General features: G+C 25.4%; 1 protein-coding gene across 1 annotated transcript in view; it reads right to left on the reverse strand.

Annotated features, from left to right (window-relative positions):
- The window catches only part of LOC126894012 (somatomedin-B and thrombospondin type-1 domain-containing protein), a 44,311-nt gene that overhangs the window by 12,993 nt on the left and 9,221 nt on the right, over positions 1-22,097 (reverse strand). The window contains exon 2 of the mRNA XM_050664635.1: positions 4,951-5,142. Coding sequence (XP_050520592.1) covers positions 4,951-5,142 — 192 coding nt within the window. The remainder of the gene's footprint in view (positions 1-4,950; positions 5,143-22,097) is intronic.

Raw genomic sequence — 22,097 nt, forward strand, 5'->3', positions numbered from 1 at the left:
TTGAGAGTAAAAAAAATGTGTAAAACTCAGATATTTTTGATATTATTGTAATATGTTTATAAAAATCATCTTTAATTATAAAATTATACATATATATTTTATAGTATATGACGTATCACTCATAATCTGTTATTTTGGAGAACCCATTAATAACTTTCATGTTTTTAGAAACAAATTGTGTGATATAAATTTTGCTTGCTCCAATTAGCTAGCAAACAGTCGATATTACTTTGTTAGTATAATAATCAAATACTTTAACTAGAGTAGTACGCAGAATCTTAAATGATCCTACGACCTAAATTTTAAAGTCATCTTTTTTGGCTTATTAGTACTAAGCAAAACATAAGATATTACATAAACTTACAAGCATAGAAGTCATATACTATTATTAGTTATAATTGGCCAATAAAGAAAAACTAAATTAGCTATAGCCCCTTCTCTTGACTACCACTGATTATAAGATTTTATTTTATGATTATCTTACTCGGATAGTAGTTTTATACAGGTTATATTATCAATGAACGAGAAAAACTAGTGTATTTAAAGTATTAATTGGGTTGCATACCACTGTAACTTAACAAATAATGATGGTATATGAAATCAAATTAAACTATTTTTTTCAGCGGAAAAAAATACATAGAATTGTATTACATCATATATTTAAAAATATATAACATTCAGATTGATGATAAGATGATTTTTATAAAAATATTGCAATATTATCAAAGTTCTAGTGTTAACGATAATTATTTAAGTGTATGCTAGGAATATAAAAATTACATTTTTTAAATCAGCCATGAAAAATTATAGTTATTAAGAAAAAAAAGTTCAGCTTTGATTTTCGTAAGATATTCATCATAATCAACTTTGTTTTAACTTAAGATATAGATCTTGAATTTTAGAAATGCCTCTTAAATATAACTAATTAAAATTTAAAAGTGGTTAAAAAAAATTTAATGTGCAATAAACTACGTAATTTACCTTATTCTCAATAATTACCAATTATCTCAGAAGCTAGAATAAATCTTAAAATTTTAATGTCAGATTCAGAATTAGCAACGAAATTTCATTTAGAATCTACCATCAGTTTATTTGGTGCAAAAATGTTGTGTAATGTTATGAGAGAGGAAATACAAGTGTACAAGTATATACGAATATATTTGTGTGATGATATTAGAGTTTATTGTTTTATAAGTTCGTCAATATCATATGTGTATTTGATACGAGCGAGAGTGATAAAAAAACAACCAACTCCTCTGTTAAACTACTTTTTTGGGGGGTTATTGAGTTACATTGTTATTGAACGCGAAACGTGATTCTGGTCGTTAAATTCCTAGTGGGTAAGTACATTGCCATACAATCATTGTAAATCAAATTCTTGATCAAATTATGTCATCAAGACAACCGTTTGGGGAGACTTAGACACAAGGGTAGCTTCAATCTTTAATTAATATTATTAGTTTATCCATAAACACGCATAACAATACATTAATAATGCAACACAGATCCAATAATATAGATTGATTTAATCGTGTTTACTGTCAATTAGTTCACGGTACGTTTCATACGTCACAATAATGAAAACTAAATTATTGTACAAATATAATCGTTCAAATAGTTCATAAGCAAAATATAAAAAAACCCAGCACAGTGGGGACGTGGTATAGTTGGGTCAGATTTAATGATATCTGACAATGATTAAAATCACAATCACAAAAATTCGATACACATCTGTAAAATGTTTAATTTAAAAAAAATGATGGATTATTTCAAAAACTACATGATCTCCTATTTCCTTATTTATAATCCTTATTACAAGTTTTATGATTTATAAGTGTAATATATGAATAAATATTTAAAGAGAAATAGTTTTATTAAAAAAAAAAAGTATGTAGAATGAAAGAGGTATATAAATAGTATTTATCATAAAAAAATTGTATTAATCCATACATTTTTCAAAAAGTTATAGCATTATAAAGTTACAAATATAAACAATTTTTTTTTTTTTTTTTACAAAAATCGTATTTTTTTTTATTAACTTTGATGTCTATTTTTACCGTGAAGACAAAATAAAGTCAGAATTTTTTTTTTCCATAATGAAGTATATTACATAAGCTTTAATTTAAGATATATATATATATAAAAGTATCAGTATTTCCGGAACACTTTCAAAAATTAAGTTGAACAATTTGTCATTTTAAATGACCCCTATGGGCATTTAAAGGGTCATATTTATAAAAAAAAAATACCAAATGAAAGGTTGAAACATCATGCATCTTTAAAAAAAATTATATTGATTTGGTTATTTTTAAAAAAGTTATGGCAGTTTTAAGTAAAAAAAATTTAAAAAATTAGCGAATTTTAAATTTGTAATTTTTTATGAGATATCCCCTATTTACGGAGAACGATAGAAATTTTTTCAATTTTTGAGGGTAATGTCTATGACTAGATACAATTTATGATCTTTTGACGTATCGTTAAAAGGAATCTCATCGAACCGAGACCTGAGAAAAAGTGGTAACAGACACACACAAAAAAAAAAAAAAAAAATTTAATAATAAAAAGAAATACTTCATAGTAATACCATCTCAGCTTCGCATCGAAGCTAAAAAATATGCTAAAACTATTAAGGAATAGTAATAATTAAAAAATAAATAAAATTATTTGTACAAATAATTTTACAACAGTAATAAGTACATCTTTTAATCTGGCTATAGGAAGCTCAAAAAAATCTAAGTCTTATTGCTTTATTAGAAGCTATTTACATTTGGTTTAATAGAGAATAATAATTATAGTCTTGTTAATAAGGTAAATAATAAAATATTAATAATTTTAAACCAATAATATATTGGTCAATATTAAATCGAAATTGAGAATTATCGATGCACAATATTATAGATATATTTAGATCATTGACTAAGCAAAGGACAAAAAGTTAAATTTTCTCATGTTTAATTTGTATGATAATACACATTACAATAGCAAGTATAGGTTTGTTGAAGACATGTAAAGTGCACTTGTAATTGATTAATTAAAATTAATAAAAATTAGTTAACCCAATAATAGACTCATAGAATAACGTAAATATATTTTGGCAACGATTATACAATTGTTAAAATATACCACATAGGTAGTACTAAGCGTATAAATGCAATTAGCGTGCGTATGTGATTAAAGTACCCTTGCCCAGTGTTTATGGTAGCGTTTGGTATTATACAGAATTATTTATTACTTTTTGAGTGTCGGTACTCTTATATCATGCGTTAGAAAACGTATTCTTTTAGAAAATATGGAGTTTTGCCTAAAGTGATAGAGGTGAACTTAAAAATGTCTACATTAATAGTATATTATAAATAGATCTTAATATAACCAACAATTTGAGAGTTATACATTAAAAACGATTTTCTCCCTTCTAAAAAATTCTGTAACATCTGTTATTTTTTTAATAATTTGAGGAGTCTTTGGTAATTTTTTGAAGACTATGCTTTCCAACTCCTTTATTATTTACGTATTTTGTATAAAGACGGAATTCATCTGAACTCTAAAATTTTTCATGATGATAAAAAATATTAACTGAAGCATATTTGAATCTTATTGAGGACAAGGTACATAAGAAAAAAGTTTAATATCCTTTCTAAACTAAAAAAAAAAAAAATTGTATTATCACCTTATAATTTTTCTCGTCAACGAGATCCAACACCCTAACCCTTTATCCAAATTACATCCGTGTCATAATAAACCAACATTTAATTGGATTTTCAAAATATAATATAAAAGATTTTCATCTACTATTGTTATAAATATGATACTGACGAGCATTAATTGTTAGTGAAACAAAAGTTTAGCTATAAGCAAATGCGGTTGAATATAACGATGACAGGTTTTAATTTAAATTTGTTATTGTCTAAACTGTATGTGACTAATTGCATTTTCGTGATGAAACGAGCATAATTCAATTAAAAAGTATTCGTCGTTTTGTTTTTTAAAGTAGTAACTTACAAACGCTACAATATTAGTATTTAAATGTAAAAAAATTTTGATTGTTATTTCTTTAGACAAGAATAGAAAATATATAAATAAGTATAAGTAGTCCACCATCGAGTTAGTTCAATGTGGTCGGCATTTAGTAAATTATATTTATGTAGTTAAAGACGGCTGTGAGTATAGGCAATTTTATAGCATTGGAGACTGCAGACGCCATCGTGAGTATAATTGAGTAACAGTTGGGAGTTTTTATGTTGAACCTTCCAAATAGTTTGCAATTGTTTCGTATATTTACTGTCAAGCCGTTTTCTCATTTATAGTAAAACACACTATTAAATTATTCTAGTAAATAGTTTATAACAAAAATTCTTTACATTAGTCGATAAATACCTCACCGTCACGGAAGAAATTTAGAATTTGCGTTACACGTACTAAATTGTCGAGTATTATTAAAATAATTAGATTTAATTTTTAATCTTTAAGAGTTTAACGATGTAACAGATTAATATATTTGTTAATCAAAAAACGAGCACATTAATATTTTCACGAGACAAAAGAACAAGTCAAAAAGGAAAACAAATCACTTCAGTGTTGTTCTCTAAATTTGAAAACAAGAAAATAAATATTATTTACAAAAATATAATTTTTTATTTTAATATACGCCCCATTATAATTGTGTTTTGTATGCATGGTGAGTTGGTAGAGAACAAGTGTCAAGTTTTAATGTTTGCATTAGTCTTTTTGACAGGAAGCGTATTTCTACAGAAGTGCGGTGACATTACAGCTGCTGTGAAGTTGAGGCAAAGTAGATTTTGTTAGATACACACTCATTAGCTCCCGAACTCTATGTTTAAATGATAAATTTGTAATATTTTAATGAGAACTCATTAAATTACAGACCGTCTAAACATCTGAATAATAAAATACTATACATATAATACAAACAAGAATATTTATATTACTTACCTTTGAGGGCACTGCCAGGGTAGTTGGGGCATCTAGTTCCCATGCAAGCCCGCTTTTGCAGCAATGATGAACAGTGTTTACCTCCATTTTCTGGCGCTTTGATCACTTGTCTCTTACGTGTCATCATACCGTTTCCGCATTCAGTATCACACTCACTCCACGATTCCCATTCTGACATGACACAATCAATAACTAAAATTAAATAAAATCATAAAATTGATATATATAATAATGATATATACAAAAACATAAAAATTTTTAAAAATCCTCAATTAATTCATTTTAATTATATCATTTGATAAAAGTTAAATTTTATATTATTTTTTACCTTACAAATTATAAAATAAAATATATATACCTAGAAGCAACATAATATAATATCTCTATTTAAATATAATAAATTTCTACCAAAAATTTAATTAATATAAGTGTTATATTGAAAAGTAAAAGGAAATTAATAGCTTGAACTCGACTACTCTAATTAAAACAAAGATAGCATTTTACAATATGCTTTAAATAAATAATTGATATTTGTGTTGAGACGCCGTAGTTTATTTATTAAAAAAGAAAATTGTATAAACAATAATAAGTTTTTGAATAACTGAATAACTTTTCATGTTATTATTATCAAATACTAAAAAAATACTTTTTTGTTTATGCAATTCACGTGAGTATTTCCGATAAAATTAATTTTTTTTAAACTTAAATCATGTTTTGACAATGAGTAAAGTATTATTTAAATAATTAAAGCCTGAATAATATCTCAAAATATCTAAATTTAAAATATTGAATTACAAAAATTGAGTTGAATAAGCTATTATGTTTAAAATATTTTTAAATATCTTATAATATAATAATTATATTATAAGATTTTTGACTTCTATTTGAATTTAAAAATATTGCACACAGTTCCAGAAAAAAAAATGCAGTTTTAAGAATTTAGTGTTATTTAAGGAAAATATAATTGATTTTTTTTTTTATATAATATTATTCAAAATTATCTTAAAATTTTTATTTATAAAAATCATAAAAGATTTTCCATAAAGAAAACTTTGATTTTTACGTTGATTAATACACTTAAATCATAAACTTTATGACAGTTTAAGTTGATGTCAATGTGGAATCAATCTTCAAGAGAAATAACAAATATTATAAGATACGACGGTATTTTCTGTCGAAAAATTAGCAAGTAGAAATTATGTCGGTATGGTAATCTGAGACGACGATGGTGAAAACTAAAACTTTTGAAATAATCAAAACGTTTATCGCGATGCTGTATTGCAAGCTATGAGAATATTATCATATCAAATTAATTCATAATGGTTGGAAGGGTAAGTTTTTAATGACAGACTCTGAATAGTATTACTGAGTAAACTTCTTAAAAATTTTCTTTTGTTATGACTCTGTATCATTTTACCAAATAAGATAATACTTTCCATGCATATAATTATGTTTTACCACAATCATTATTTTTTCCATAAGTTCTTTATCTTTTTATCATCGCATAGAGTATTTTCATGAAAAAATAACAATTTCAAAACGATCATGTTTTATCATTTAAGTACTGGTTAATAAAACTGTTTTTTTACATATATATTTTGACAGTTATAGTATTACTAAAATTTTAATTAAAAACGTAGACTACAATATGTAAATAACTATAAATACAATTGCAAAAATGATATTGGGTTGCACTTTTATAAAAATTTAATTACATTAAATAAAAATTGTCGTGTGTTGTTACCAAAATATGGAAACATATTTTTTATTCTAATACACACTTATATTCAACTCTTAAAAAACAGTTTGACTCCTAATTGTTTATGTATCTTATAGACGACGAAGTCTTTGTAATTTTAAAAGTATATTGTATACTGGTTCATTTTTTATCAAAGATAAAGTAAGTCACATGCTTTGAAAGCACTTTTTTTTACCGTCACTATGATGTGTATATGACTAAAATGGAATGTCTAGGGAATATATTTTACATTTATATTTACACGTATGTACTATATCGGGAACCAATAGTATAAAAGGGATGAATGCATATAACTTTAATGGACATAATAATAGTATCTGGCATGAACAGTCAGTTTCTCCTAATAGGCCAACTATAGAGCCATTTCATCTACACTACATCTATACTACAATATGTACATATGAAGCTATATTTAACAAAAGAAAACGGCAATAATATATAGTGGCAGCGGATGTCAGAAACTATATAAATGCAGGGAACGCATTTCTCTCTGCATACATTATGCGGAATATACTTGAAACATAAGCTACTGACTCGTATAGGGAATGTTAACCTTGCAAGTCATGAGTTTTAGATTAAGTTATTTACAAGGCTCAGGATAAGGTAGAAATAGTATATTTTTTTTATGAGTTTCTACTGACTTGCTCAAAAAGGTTGGATTTTCTTTTCTCGACCGCTAAACTTTATCGTTCAAACGGTCAATCAAGTCTAGTTTTTATACAAGTTTTTTTACATTAATCTTAAAATACCTCGGTAATTTTTCAACTTAATTTATTTTTTTGTACAAACAACTCTTAGAACACCATCATTAGATGAGAATTGTTTGGGTAACTTTGTTAAAATAACAGAAATTTCATATATATATATAAAAACATATTACAAAAGATTTGCAGTTGTAATTTAGCATTCGCTAAATTTCTATCAAAACAAAAAATTTTCTGTAACTATCTGTACATAAATTATGCGTCTTTACTCTATATAATGTTAAAAATATAGATAGAACAAGTAAAATCTTAAGCGCTTCTGTATTATAACGCGCATAATACAAACATGTGGTAATGATAAAAAGTCTTTGTGGTACGTATTTATAAATAAATAAATGCACTAAAACCTTATTAACTAACTAGTGTAGTACATTGACTTTATAAAAATTAACAGTTCTACTTTTACCCGCAATTTTAATTAATACAGACATCCACTTAGTTATTCATTAGAATATGATTTAAATATTTCCACAAAAACTCTAGATTATAAATAATAATAATAATAAATAATAATGCTCAGTGAGTAAAAAGTTTAAATGTTGAAATAATTTTTAATTACGCTTATTCAATTAAAACTTTTAAATTTATTTTCTTTGTATAATAAAAATAAAACTTTGTGTTATATGTACATATTTATATATACTTTTAAGGATTTTTTTCTAGATAAATTATGATTTTTATTTAGCTATAATTAATTTTGTAACTCAAAAGTACATAAAATCCTAAAGTTTTCCAAGGTAACTCATTTATGATATTTAATTCAATTTTATTAAGTTAAAACATTGTAAAAACAATTTTGCTTTTATAATATTTAAGTTTAAATGAAATTATCAATGCAGAGAATAAAAGAATAGTTACTAAGATAATTTATTAATTATATACATTATTTTTAATAATTTAATTTCAACTTGATCATTAAAAATTATCGAGTTATTAAATTATAACAATGTATAGTTTAAGGAAAAAATATTTTGACACTCATAAAAATCTAACAAGGACACGATATTTGTATTAAAAAATATAAATAGTAAAAAATTAATTTAAATAAAATAGAAATATTCGTTGTATTTGTTTGAAGCTCTATAGATATTAGCTAAGAAAAAGATTAGTTTATAATTTAGCATTTGCAAATGAAATGTTTGAAAAAACTGGCACTATCTCAAAAACTTTTTTGTTTTGTTTTTACGGACCAACCTTCTTGTGGTTAACGTTAAAACGGTTTTTAGATAGTTTTCCTTTTTTCGTTATCCAAGGTAAAATTAACTGGAAAGCAATAACGTAATACACTGTAAAATAAACTGACTTACGTTTTGTCATCTATATGCTTAGTGACTCTAAAAATTTAAGGTTAAAAGTTTTTCTTAAAAAGTGTATATAAATAATACTCCCTAAACTTTTTTGTTGTTACCGAAATCGCCTGTTGCATTTATATTATGTGCTTATACAACGGGATGTTGTAAATCTCGAACAAAGACCTTTAAAAAAATAACTTTTCTTTTAATGAATCTTTTTTTTTTGTACGTTTATTTAAGTGCCATAATTTATTACAACTAAACATACAGAATAACAATAAACATTAAGCTAAAAACTATTGAATAATAAAGAAAAATGTTTATAATTTTTTATATAAACTGATAAAATGGCTAACAAACCAACGTATAGTAATTAAGATAGCAAAATCTTCCACTAGAATAATGATTCAAGGCCCTAATAAGATAATCTAAGAATGAAAATAAACTAATAAATTTACAAATAAGTTTCTTTTTGTTCAAAATTTTAGTATTAAGGAAAAAAAATATATAAATTGCTCGGGAAAAAAAGTTTAATTAAAATGTTGTACCATGACACAAACTTAATAATTAATAAATTAATACATAATAAAAAATTAACAAGCTCAAACCGATTCAACAATGTCCCAACTGCTATATATTTTTAAACAGTTATGTTAATACATAATTAATGTAGTATTTGTAAACTTTAAAGGTAAATATGTATAAAAGGTTAAAAATTATTAATTACTTACAAGCTTATAAATGCTAGGAAATGAAATATATGGAATGTACTGGCCTTTTATATTCCTCCGCATTTCGCCCTATTAAATTAGTTGACCTTTCAAAGAAACTACATGTATATTGTGGAGAAATTTGAATATTTTTACATGATTAAAATTACTAGATGGGTCATATGTTTTTATAATCTAATCAAGACAGTAATCTTACAATCTTTGGTTTTTAAATAAAAATTAACCAGCAAATTAAAAAAAGTTATAAGGATATAGTAAAATATCAATCTATTTCATTGGTATTAATTAAAATAGAACGTAAATTGGTATAATTCATTAATTTAATTATTATTCATAAAAATAAAAGAAATTTAAAACGCTTTTTAAATCAATTTACCATAATATATTACTAAAATATCATTCATTATTGTAATCGAATAAGAAACTACTTTAAAACTGTTATAACTGAATGTATTTATTCGTCCATATCTTTATAAGCTTATGTATGTTATAGTTTAGAACGCTATAATAGTTGAACAAGTTGATTAAAATTAATCAAAGATAAAAAAAATTAAACGTAGATCAATTGTCATTAATTATCTTGTTTTTATCCCAACTACTTAGGATCGGCTACACTTATCCTAAACTTCCACTTGACATGATCACCCAAAACAGCCGTCCCAATATTGCATCCAATAACACCCATTCATCTGATTTTTGGTCTTCCGATACTTCTCTTTTCATAACATGACCAAACTATCTAAGTCTATTTTTATCTCATCTTATCCACAAGTGACTATACCTATAGTCCCTCTTAGATGTTCGTTTCTTTTCCTATCTTCTCTAGTTACTCCAATCATCCATCCCAGTATTCTCATCTCTGCTACACTCATTCTCTGCTCTATTCTACTGTCAATAGCCCTTCACTCTGAATCATACATCATAGCTTATCTCACTACAGTCATATAAAACTTTCCTTTCAGCCTCATTGGAATTCTCTTATCGCATAACAAATCAGACGCTTCTCTCTACTTCACCTATTCACATTTAAACCTGAGTTTTAAATTCTCGTCAATATCACTGTTCGTTTGCACAACTGATCTTAAAACTTTCCACCTCTCCTATCATGTTTTCTCTTAGTATCACTGTTCTCCTTTTTTCACCTACCTCGCGTTCTCTTTTGTCAAATTTGTACTATATATACTCTGTCTTACTCTTATATATTCTAGATCCCTTTCCTTTAAGAACCGATCTCTCTATTTTCTCCTATTAACACTATTCGCCAGAGAACAACATACACTACGGTATCTTTCCTTGTATTTCTCTAGTAATTTCATCCATCACTATAGAAAATAAATAAGAGCGTATAACCAAACTTTGGCACCCTGCTACTCTTACCCTAAAATCTTCTGTTACCTTGCCCACTTTTTTTTCTAGTGCGAGTGCCATCATACATATTCTTTATTATATTAAAGTACCTTTTTGGAATTCTTTTCCCATTAATGCCAACTTTAAAACCTTTCTCGGTACTCTATTTATCATACGTTTTCTCCAAATCTATAAATACTGTATACAGCTTTTTTATTTTTCTTATACTTTCCTATTAGTTGTCTCACGTAAAAAACTGGCTCCGTCGTTGACTTTTCAAGGAAAACCAAACTTCAAAAACAAACCGAACAAATACTTCTTTTTCACTATCTTCATTAATTACATGTATTATACTAAAAATGCAGGAAAGCGATGGCTGTTGGCAACAACCAAAAAATTGTTTTGCATTATTAATATTGTTTCTAGATAATGAGAATCCCAGTAATGTTATTGAATAGTATGCGTTATTTTTATTTTAAATGTATTTCAAAAAAATAATATTAAAGTTGGGAAATGTTATGTATAATATAAGAATAGACAAAATGAAATTTTTGACAAAAAAAGTGTCATCAGTGAGGAGTAAAATGTGAAATATATGATACATGATATTAGATCAACTTTTACTTGGTTCTCTAAATGAGAGCGTAAAGTTCAAAGATCAAACGATAAAATCCTAAAGGGTAGCAAAATTTAAAATAGCTTTATTAAAATATTTATGTAGGCTTTAATGACATATATGTCATTAAAGTTAGAAGTTCCATTTTCTTTAACATTTATTTTGTAAATTACATGAATAAACCATGTTAGCGCTTTCTGGTAATTCGTAATTTAATACATTTTTTTTTATATATATGGAAATGTTTAGTTAAGGCCGTGGTATGGCGTAGTGGATCATTCAGTGGCCGACTTAACGCTAATGTACAGATCCGCTGTTTGCTGTTGGTTTCAAGATGGGAGACTAAACTTAAACAATGACACATACCTTGCTACTATGCTGGTTCCCTCAACTATAATAAAGTTACTTCAGGTTGATAGCTGGTGTATAATTCTATCAAATTGATAAGGCAGAGCCGACCCCAAATAATTAAGATAGTCATAGTAGTGGTGGTGATAAATATGTAAATTGTTTAATTATAACTTCGGAAAAAACATTAGACACGAATAACTCTTGTCAGCACGACTTTAAAGATGACCAACCATGATTAACCATCTTATTTAGTTAGATGTCTGCTCATCTAGTATCGTCCATAAATAAAATTACAATTTATAAGGCCCTAAACAAATGCTTAAATGTGAGGCCATATTTTCGACATCCACATCCTATTATTACAGTTAATTTCATTAATCATTCTAGTATTTTCATCTCTTATGTATCTTCAACCACACTACCTCTCAATCCTCCTCGTCGCCTAAAACGAAGTTGACCACGTCATCTTATAACTTAATTATTAACATTATAATTATTTATTTATAGTAATATACTCATAAGTTTATATCTTAGAAGTTGCGTCCATGGACAATAGTACGTCTTGAACATTTATGTCATTTACTTATTGTATCAACATGCATCGGATTATAAGTATTTATCGTTTTTATTTTGAAAAAAAAAAAATTATATCTAAATTGATTTGAACTGTCGATTTATGATATTTACGACCCATTTTTACAATAAAAATACTATTTAAAACCTATTCACAGTGGTTGTGTAAATATGACTTACGCAATACCTTTAAAAATAAAATACATAATATAAATTTTCCTTTTCAGAAGTTAATACTATCTAACATTCTATAATTAAAAAAAAAAACACTTGGTCCTACTCCCACTTTTTCTTATAAAATTTAAATAACTTAAGTTTTTTAAATGGAAACATATATATTCTTAACCACATAACAGACTAGAAAATAATCTATCTACTATAGTAATAGTATATATATATATATAGTTATATGGCTAATGATAACTTTTGGAGTAGTATTTTAAAAGGTATTAGCATTTCTATAACAAAGCGGGAAGAGTATTGCGACTCATTCAAAAACCTCCAGTCTTTGACTTAAGTATTTTAAAGGAAAATAGATGGGTAGGACCAAATTGTTTTCTGGAAATTATAGAATGTAAAGTACTATTAACTACTAATAAAACATTCCGTGAGTCATAGTTAATCTACTACCCTGTAATTTAAGATCTTGATACTTTAAAGTTTTTTTGAGGTGTCTCCATCTTGAACTTTTACCAAGTTATGTAAATATAAATACACTAAACTACAACTTTAATTCTCCCTCATATACCCTATACACAAAAAATTAAATTAAAGATAATTAGTTGTTTTTCATATAAAAATAAATATTGTGTATAAAAACATTACAATAATAATGTTAATATAAAATCTGAACAATATTAAACAAAGTTGTTTGATTATTGTGATTTGGTAAATTTTTTGTCTAGAAAATACAACGTAACCACGAAATTTCACTATGAAAACAATTTTTTATAAATACATGGTAGATTTCTTTGTATTATATACATCACACACATATTTTACCACCGAAGTCATATATATCACCTTGGTATGCTGAAATCCTCGGAAAACACATATGGACAGATAAATTTATGTGCTGAATACATAAGCAAAAAATCCAATGCTGTGTTTAAGATAATACTGGGAAGGGGAGTCTTACTTTAAAAGTGTAGTGTATAACAAATCTTTTGAGGATTTATTGAAATACTTAAATTTATTTGAAACACGTGTCGAAATAAAGAATAATGTTTTTATAATGGTGTCGTTTTTCGCAACATTGTAAATTACTTTGTTAAATACACTGCTACTAAAAGCACCTCGTCATTATTAAATTATACTTGGAGCTATTATCATAAGAAATCAGTCTTTAGTCGAAATTTGTTTTTGTTAACCTTCATAATGAATTCACGTAATCTGCTTTAAACTTTCGGGAAATGTTTAAAACGATTTAGTTTAAATTCTTCTCATTTAAATTGACAATTATAAATTGCATATTTACCCGTGACGGTAAATATCAGTCCTCAATTACAAAGAAAGTTATTTAAATCTAAATATCTAAATAATTAAGTTAATAGAGTAGTAACATTTGTAAATGAATATTAAATAATTGTACATCGTTTAAAAACCAATAAAACATATACGCAATAAGTATTAAAAAAAAAAAAACATTTAATTTTCAACATTACTCAATTATTCAGTTTTAGTCCATATCGTTTTCATTTAATTCTGATATTTCCAATTTCTAATGAAGTAACGAAAACAAATATTAACTATAGATTCTTTAACTTCAAAAAATCGCACTAAGAACATGAAAACTATTTATTATGAGAACAATCTCCATTGTAAAATACATACAAAGTATTAAAAAAAATAAGTGATTGGCACGTCTCCCCAGATGCAGCGTGTTTGTGCATATACTTATATAATTTTTGTAATCCAGAACAATATTACAACTTGTTCCGGACCTCTATGTTGTTCTTAGTGTGAAGATAAATCAAAAACGTGTGGACGTTTTTGTTGTTCTCATCGCATTTACTTTTTTATTTGTGGCAAATATTCAACCACAGCGTTTAAACAAACGAACACCTTTCTACAGTTCAATTGGCGGTTTAACACTTAAATGATAACATTTTTGTTCACCATTTCGCCATTATTTTTAATAGCCTTTCACTTTTATCAGATAAAATTGTTTCATGGTTTCTATTTACGATATGATCAGGTGCATAACAATTATTCGAGTTGTAGTATTCAATAATGTGTGTACGTACAACTCATGTGGATAATACGACAAACAAATGCGAGTCCATAATATCAGGGAAACGATGATTGCACGAGGTACAACGTTTGATCGTGACATGTTAGAGAAGACTGCAGTGTATTATTCGGTCCGTGACTGATTACGACCTTGTTGCAGGTTAGAAAGAGAAAAATTCATTTAGCTGAGATACGTAAGAAAGAAACTAAAACCCGATAGAATTCCTTTACCTTTTCAGAAACTTGGTCTTTAAAGCCGGTTCAAAGAACTCCACATGAGATTTTCCTTTTTCGATCATGTACTTGCCTCATTTAAGTATTTATAATATAAAGTGAATACGCACTACAAGTACGCTAGCGTAGCAATTTAAAATTGACAAATTTTGAGTTACTTGTTTATATGTTTTTCTATGGTAAAAATTCCTTAAAAATGCAATAGCCAACTATGTCGTAAATATAAAATACTAAAGAATATTGTTTATTAATAACAGGAAATGATAACACAACCGTTTCATGTATATGATATACTTTGAGTTATTACACTACAGTATTCACAGTGCGATAAATGACTAAATTTATATCTTTCGATGAACCCTTATTTAGAGTTAAGTTTCATGAGAAATAGATATTTTATTAATTATGGGAAATCATTTGCTAAAAAAAAAAACTTATACAATAAATCAGGCCTTAAAAATTATTTATATGTAATTATTTAATATGCAAGTAATTTTTATTTAATACGACTAACCTAAAAAAAGACATAAATTTAAATGGAATAAATATTAATGAAAATTATTATTTGAAATTAAAAAAACGCACATATGTACTATCATCATGCTTCAGATTTAAACTAAATATTACTCAGATAAATAATAGAAAATTATTTTAATTTTTTTTTTATTAACCTAATATTTTTTATTTAGTTTTAGTTTTTTTCAATTGACCACTGGCAACACTTCCAAATAGTCGTTTATTTCATTTGTGAATACCAGTAATTTATTTTATATGGAGTAGTGTTCGTTTAATTGAGTGAAGAATTTGTGGAAAATAAAAAGGATAGCTGAATTAAAAGAATCTAGTAGACGGTAGGAAATGAAATAGAAGGACCTTTAAATTGCCACCAATCTGTCTAAAATGCCAAACCCTTATTAAGTTTCGGTTATCCGTAAGCATAGTCCTCCGGCATCACATAAACAGAGTATACTGTGTATCACATAGTACATCCATTCTTCACATGCATCTTTCTTCGTCATCCTTATTTCTCCATTGCATCTCAAGAACACACGTGACCAATCCTTCAAGCATTCCTTTGATTATTTTTTATCTCTTCTCAGTTATCGAAAAAGACGAACAATGAAAGAAAAGGGATCCTATTATCTACAGCCTTGTGACCATTATTAGAAAAAGACAAATTAAATATTGACACATTTTTATTTGATGTAATTATTTTAGTTTTCAATAACAATAATAATTTTAATTTTATATACTTTTCAATACATATAATTTTTAAGAATATTCATAAAGATATATAAAGTGTTCAGTAAGTAAGGAATCAGATATCTATTGTTCTCAATGTTTATAACAATTGACCTGTTTCCTTACTTACTGAACACTCTATATAATTAACATTTTGAATTATCAACACTTTTAAATTACAAACATGGTCAAGTGTACTGACAAGTACAAATAATTGAGTCATTAATCTTTATAAACATTATTGTATTAATTAACATAACACTGTTTTTTCTCTAATCTTAACAGTTAAAATTTAGAAAAGAAAAAATAATTTTTAATTATTTAAATAAGCTTTTAAATTGAAAAGCACATTTTCCAAAGTTTGTACAATAAAAAAACAATTTTCTAAATAGGTTTATAATTTACGGAGTTCTAAGATAAAAACATAAATAAAAATACAATTGAATTGATATTACCTCCTTTTTTGAAGTCGATTAAAAATACTGCAGTAGTATTAAAATATAATATTAAATGCCAATATGTTTTTTTCTAAAATAAAAAGTAAAACAATACCTGTAATGGACAAAATTTTTTGAAAGTACATTTTCTCAAGAGATATTAAACATCTATTTTTCGTTATTTTCTTCATAAAATATTGAACACCGAAATAAATATTTCAGCCATAAATAAATGTAAAAATATTTTTTTTCTTTGAAACAAAATATAAATCATAAACTTACGATGATAAATATGCGTTGAAAACGATAATTTTAATTTGTTTTATTTATAAAACATTTTAAAATTAATCTCGAGACTTTGAAATCTTAATTAGTTAGATAACATGAGAAAGATATAGCCTACGAAGCCGTACATAATAAAGTTGATTTTAACTTAAAAGCACAGGTTTTCACTTTTTCTTATCAGCTTCATTGATTAAAGACGGCTAACAAAGAAAAAATAGAAGTTTAAAGAGTTAAAAAAAGGAAGTTGACGTAGACATGAATAATACCAACGAAGAACTTTTGTTTTTTAAGCGTTATTGCTAGTACGTTTGGTAATATCTCGAATGAAACGAAAACAAGAATAATTAGCAATATATAAATCACCAGAAAACAGCAACCACCGAGTTCCTTACTTGGCCATTTCGTGACATAGCGTTGACAGTAAATGGGCAATATAAACGAAACGCTAAAACAGTTTTATATGACAGTTGTTTTATTGGTCATTGCAAAATTGTATAATAGTATTGTAAGCAATATATGTATAAACATAACAATAAATACATTTATCGTAGCACTTGTAAGGAGATATTTTCGCCAAAGCGCATTGATAATTTTAATATAAGTAGCGTCTGAACTTTTACACACCATATAGTTTTATGGTCATATGTTTACCGTTGATACATAACACAGTGACAAATAGGTTTCGTCATTCTGAATTATTGGATCAATGTAAAAGCATTTTTCCATTTTAATAGACTCCATAAAATCATTATTTTTCAAACTAGATATTGTAGTATTATGTAGATGTGTATTGCTTACATATGCACTCATATTAAATTAGTTTACAACTTAAGGCCTCGAGCTATTTGGTTTTTATACTCGCGGCGAAATATTATATCAACGCATGTCATATTTTATAATCTATATAAATGCAAATTTTCGTACTTCATCGTCGTACACAATAATTTATAATATTATTGTTATTTACATATAGAGAACATATTTCACGAGCCGTATCATTATGCGCTTTTATCAAATTTAATCATAATTAACTGCTTTAGAAAGTAACCAAAAAGTAACAGGAACTCAATGATGTTTGTTTAACTTCTACTTTAATGAATAATAAACAAAAATATTTAAAAATAAAGAGTAATTTCAGTCTTTGATTAATTTTTTTTTTTCATCATATTTAACTTTTAGAATATAAACAGTTATATGGCTTCTTAAATTTAAACATCACTGGGAAACTAAAAGTATCATTATCTGTATGATAAATTGATAAGTAAAATAAAAATTTACATAATCACATTTCAAGTGAAATGTAAAATTACTCCTACCACATTACCACTATTAGTTATCACAAAATGTTGATATTTGATTAGTTTTTGAAGGAAGATGGTCAAGTCAAAAATGGTGATTTTTCAGTAAACTGGTACAATGATATTTTTAAAGTGCTTATTGTAAATAGATCTTTTAAAATCAAATAAATAATTAAACTATTGAATATTGAACTAACTATAGAGAAATGAATACCGCTAAATTCAACTTGACCACCTCTCACAAAATTTCTCCATTTAATTTATTATTGATAAAAATCATGGTGATAATTTTGAATAAGCTGATATAGTATTCTTTTAAAAAATAGCTAATATCTAGAGCATCACATTTGACAAAATCTAAATCTTAGTAGTTGAAAATTTATATAAAATAATGCAAAATGAAAAAAATATTTATGATGTGGAATATTTAAATAATAATATTAAGAGTTCATATAGATTTTTAACACTTTTGAAATTAAACTTAGAGCCTTAAAAACTTTTATATGAACTTTATATGATTTTGACCTTAATTAAAATTAATCTCCGAGGGATACAAAATAACGCAGAATGTCATTACTTTTAAAATATTTTATTTGTTATACATTAAATAATGTGTATCATTAAAAAAATAATAAACTTAAAGTAATAACCATAGAAAAATAAATACAATGTTTATTTTGTTATAAATAATAATGTGCAAAATAAATTTTACACTTTTTATTTAAATTATTATTTTTTAATTCTTGAGAAATCACTGAAATAAATAAATATTATTAAGGCTTATATAACTTATTTAATACAAAAATAGACGCATGTTACCAAATCTATTGATCTCAGGGTTACCTACCGAAACTTAGAAATAAGTATTCAATGAACAATTAATAAATTAAAAGAATTATAGAATAAAAAAGTGATACGTTTTACACTTCTTTCTACGTTGTATTCAAGAATGTAAAAATAATGACAACATATAAAAGTTAAAAACAGGAAGTAAAAAAAATTTGAAATAAAACAAGTAGATTTTGATAAAAAAAAAAAAAAAAAACGTAAAAATACTTTATTTAAAAACTTGCAATTTTTCCCATTAAGAATGGCTTTTGTTCATTAACGTTTTATATTTTTTTTTTGAAAAATAATCTTTCTACTAGTTAATAGTATAATAGAATTATAAGAATTATTAAAAGTTAATAATAATAGAATTATTAGCAATAATTCTCCAAAAATATATTATATATTTTTAATAGTCATTAGAATTCGAATAAAATGGCGAGGGTATTTTACTTAATTTTTTAAAAGTTTAAAAATATTTCTATTTAAGTTTACATAATAATTTTATAATTATTTGACGAGCTGTGGTAGAATTTGAGAGGGACTAAGCACCTTACAGATGGCCTATTGTATGTATTGTGAAAACCCCGAAAAATTATGTTTTTCATTATTATTAAGCATGTTCTTAATTGACAGACTTTAATAAAATATAAAGCAATAAATATGTTAATAAATTATCATTATCAACATAATTATCAAAGGGATCATCTTTTAATCTTCGATGATTTCGTTTAAATAATATGTGGTATAAATCTTTTATCTTTCTATTTTATTTATTTTTTAATTCATTTTTGGATAACATTTTTAAATGAAATAAATAAGATTAGTTGATAATTGAATCAAAAAAATTATTTTTTTTATTCAATTTTAGTATCATATTTGTTTTCATTAGCTTCGATGAGAAGGTATTAATTTTACTTTTTTTCAATTCAAAAATTGAAAAAATTTCCCTCATTCCCCGTAAATGAGGAAAATCTTTAAAAAAATTACAAATATAAAAATTTTAGACATTTTTAAAATTTTTTTTTTCTTAAAATTGCCATATTTTTTTAAAAATGACAAAATCGATATAATTTTTTTTTTAGATACATGAGGCATGTACCATTCATTTTGTATATTTTATTTTTAGAAATTTGACCCTTTACCTACCCACAGGGGAGATTCAAAATGACAACTATTTCAACTTAACTTTTGAAAGTGTTCCGGAAAATCTGAAAATTTTATATATATCTTAAATTAAAGCTAATGGACTTTATTTTGTCTTCACGGTGAAAACAGACATCAAAGTTAATAAAAAAAAATACGATTTTCGTAAAAAAATTCTTTTTTATATTTTTAACTTTATAACGCTATAACTTTTTGAAAAATGTATGGATCAATACAATTTTTTATGATAAATACTATTTATAAACCTTTTTCATTCGACATACTTTTTTTTAAATAAAACTATTTTCCTTTAAATATTTATGTATTACAAATATATTTATTCATATATTACAATTATAAATCACAAAACTTGTAATCGGGATGTAAATAAAAAATAGAATATCATGTAGCTTTTGGAATAATCCATCAATTTTTTTAAAATTAAATACTATCTACAGATTTGCATCGAAGCGTTTTTTATGATAGTGATTTTAATTACTGTGAGATATCATCTATACTGGACCCAACTATGCCACGTCCCCGTTAAGCTGTTTTTTTATAAATAAAATTTACTACTCACTTTGCAAAGTAACAACAAAATTCGACGATGACAGAACAGTATACAAACATAGAAATTATGAAGATATTTTAGTTTTCATAAGTTAGTTAAAAACTGTGTATGTTTTGTATATTTATATACGAGTTACAATATTATTTCAATAATGTTTATTGAACATAAATTTTAAAACGTGAGTTTTGAATTTATTTTATCAATAAAGTTGTTACAACATTCCAATACACTAAGGAATTTAATTATAATACATAAACATAATTATTAAAATATCTTTTAATAAAATCTTTATGATTATGATTATTAAATATTACGTATCATATATCAAATAGATATAACTTTTATTGATGTAGCTCACGTTTTACAATAAATGTTAAACCTAACTCATGAATTTTTTTATTTTATTTTAATATTGTAATGCAGAAATAAGCCAAAACATTAAAATTATTTCTTATTAACTCCCATTTTCATGAAACCATAAAATAATTTTATTAATTTCAATCGTATTAATATTCATGAAATCTAACAATAAATAAATAAAAATCAAGTGTAACTACAAAAACAGACAAATAGGATAATAGTTAAAGTTTTTTTTGTTAGAACCTTTAAAAATACTTAAATATTAACTCACACATTTACTTTAACTTATTTATAAAAACTGGATGTTTCTTGAACATCTCAAATATCATAATTTTATTATACTAGAAACATGAATATCTAAATTCAACTTAAAATATTACAGTATAAATAAAGCAGGTAGATAAAAATGAAAATCATTCAAGGAAACATTAAATTTGTCAAAATAATACCTATACTACTTTTTTTTAAAGTTGACTTCATGAATATTTAATAAAGTCAATTGCTCGGTGGTCTCTACTTATTTATAAATTGTTGTATTGTCTACACCGACTCGGTCAATATATTTTTCGACCTGACTGTTTTTGATGGGACTGACACAAATATACCCCTCGATAACAGACGCATATATGTGATCTCAGAATGTACCTAGTACACTTGACGTTGTTGAACATTGTATAGGTTCGGTTCTCATCGTGTACTCAGATTACACTTTCTGATACGCTACGTTATTAATTTATATGGTTAAAATTTAAATAACAGATTCAATAACTAAAAAAAAAAACACATAATGGTTTTAAATATTGCATTACATGAGTATTATTAATAATAAAACACACATATTTACGAGGCATAAATAGGCAACTTGGTATCGTTTAGACCAAGATGATTACGAACAAAGACTCCCATCGCCATTTGTGTTAATACATTTAACATTATCGTGATAAACTCTGGAATTATATAAATAATTTATACTCTAACCACTGTGTCACACAATTCCCAAGCGGTGATGACCCATTATCTACTTAACTATTGTAGCAATAAAATGATGAATAAAAAATGATTTACCGTTTTTACCAAATAA

This window comes from Daktulosphaira vitifoliae, unplaced genomic scaffold (assembly GCF_025091365.1).
Source record: "Daktulosphaira vitifoliae isolate Bord-2020 unplaced genomic scaffold, ASM2509136v1 Scaffold_1, whole genome shotgun sequence".
NCBI lineage: Eukaryota > Metazoa > Arthropoda > Insecta > Hemiptera > Phylloxeridae > Daktulosphaira > Daktulosphaira vitifoliae.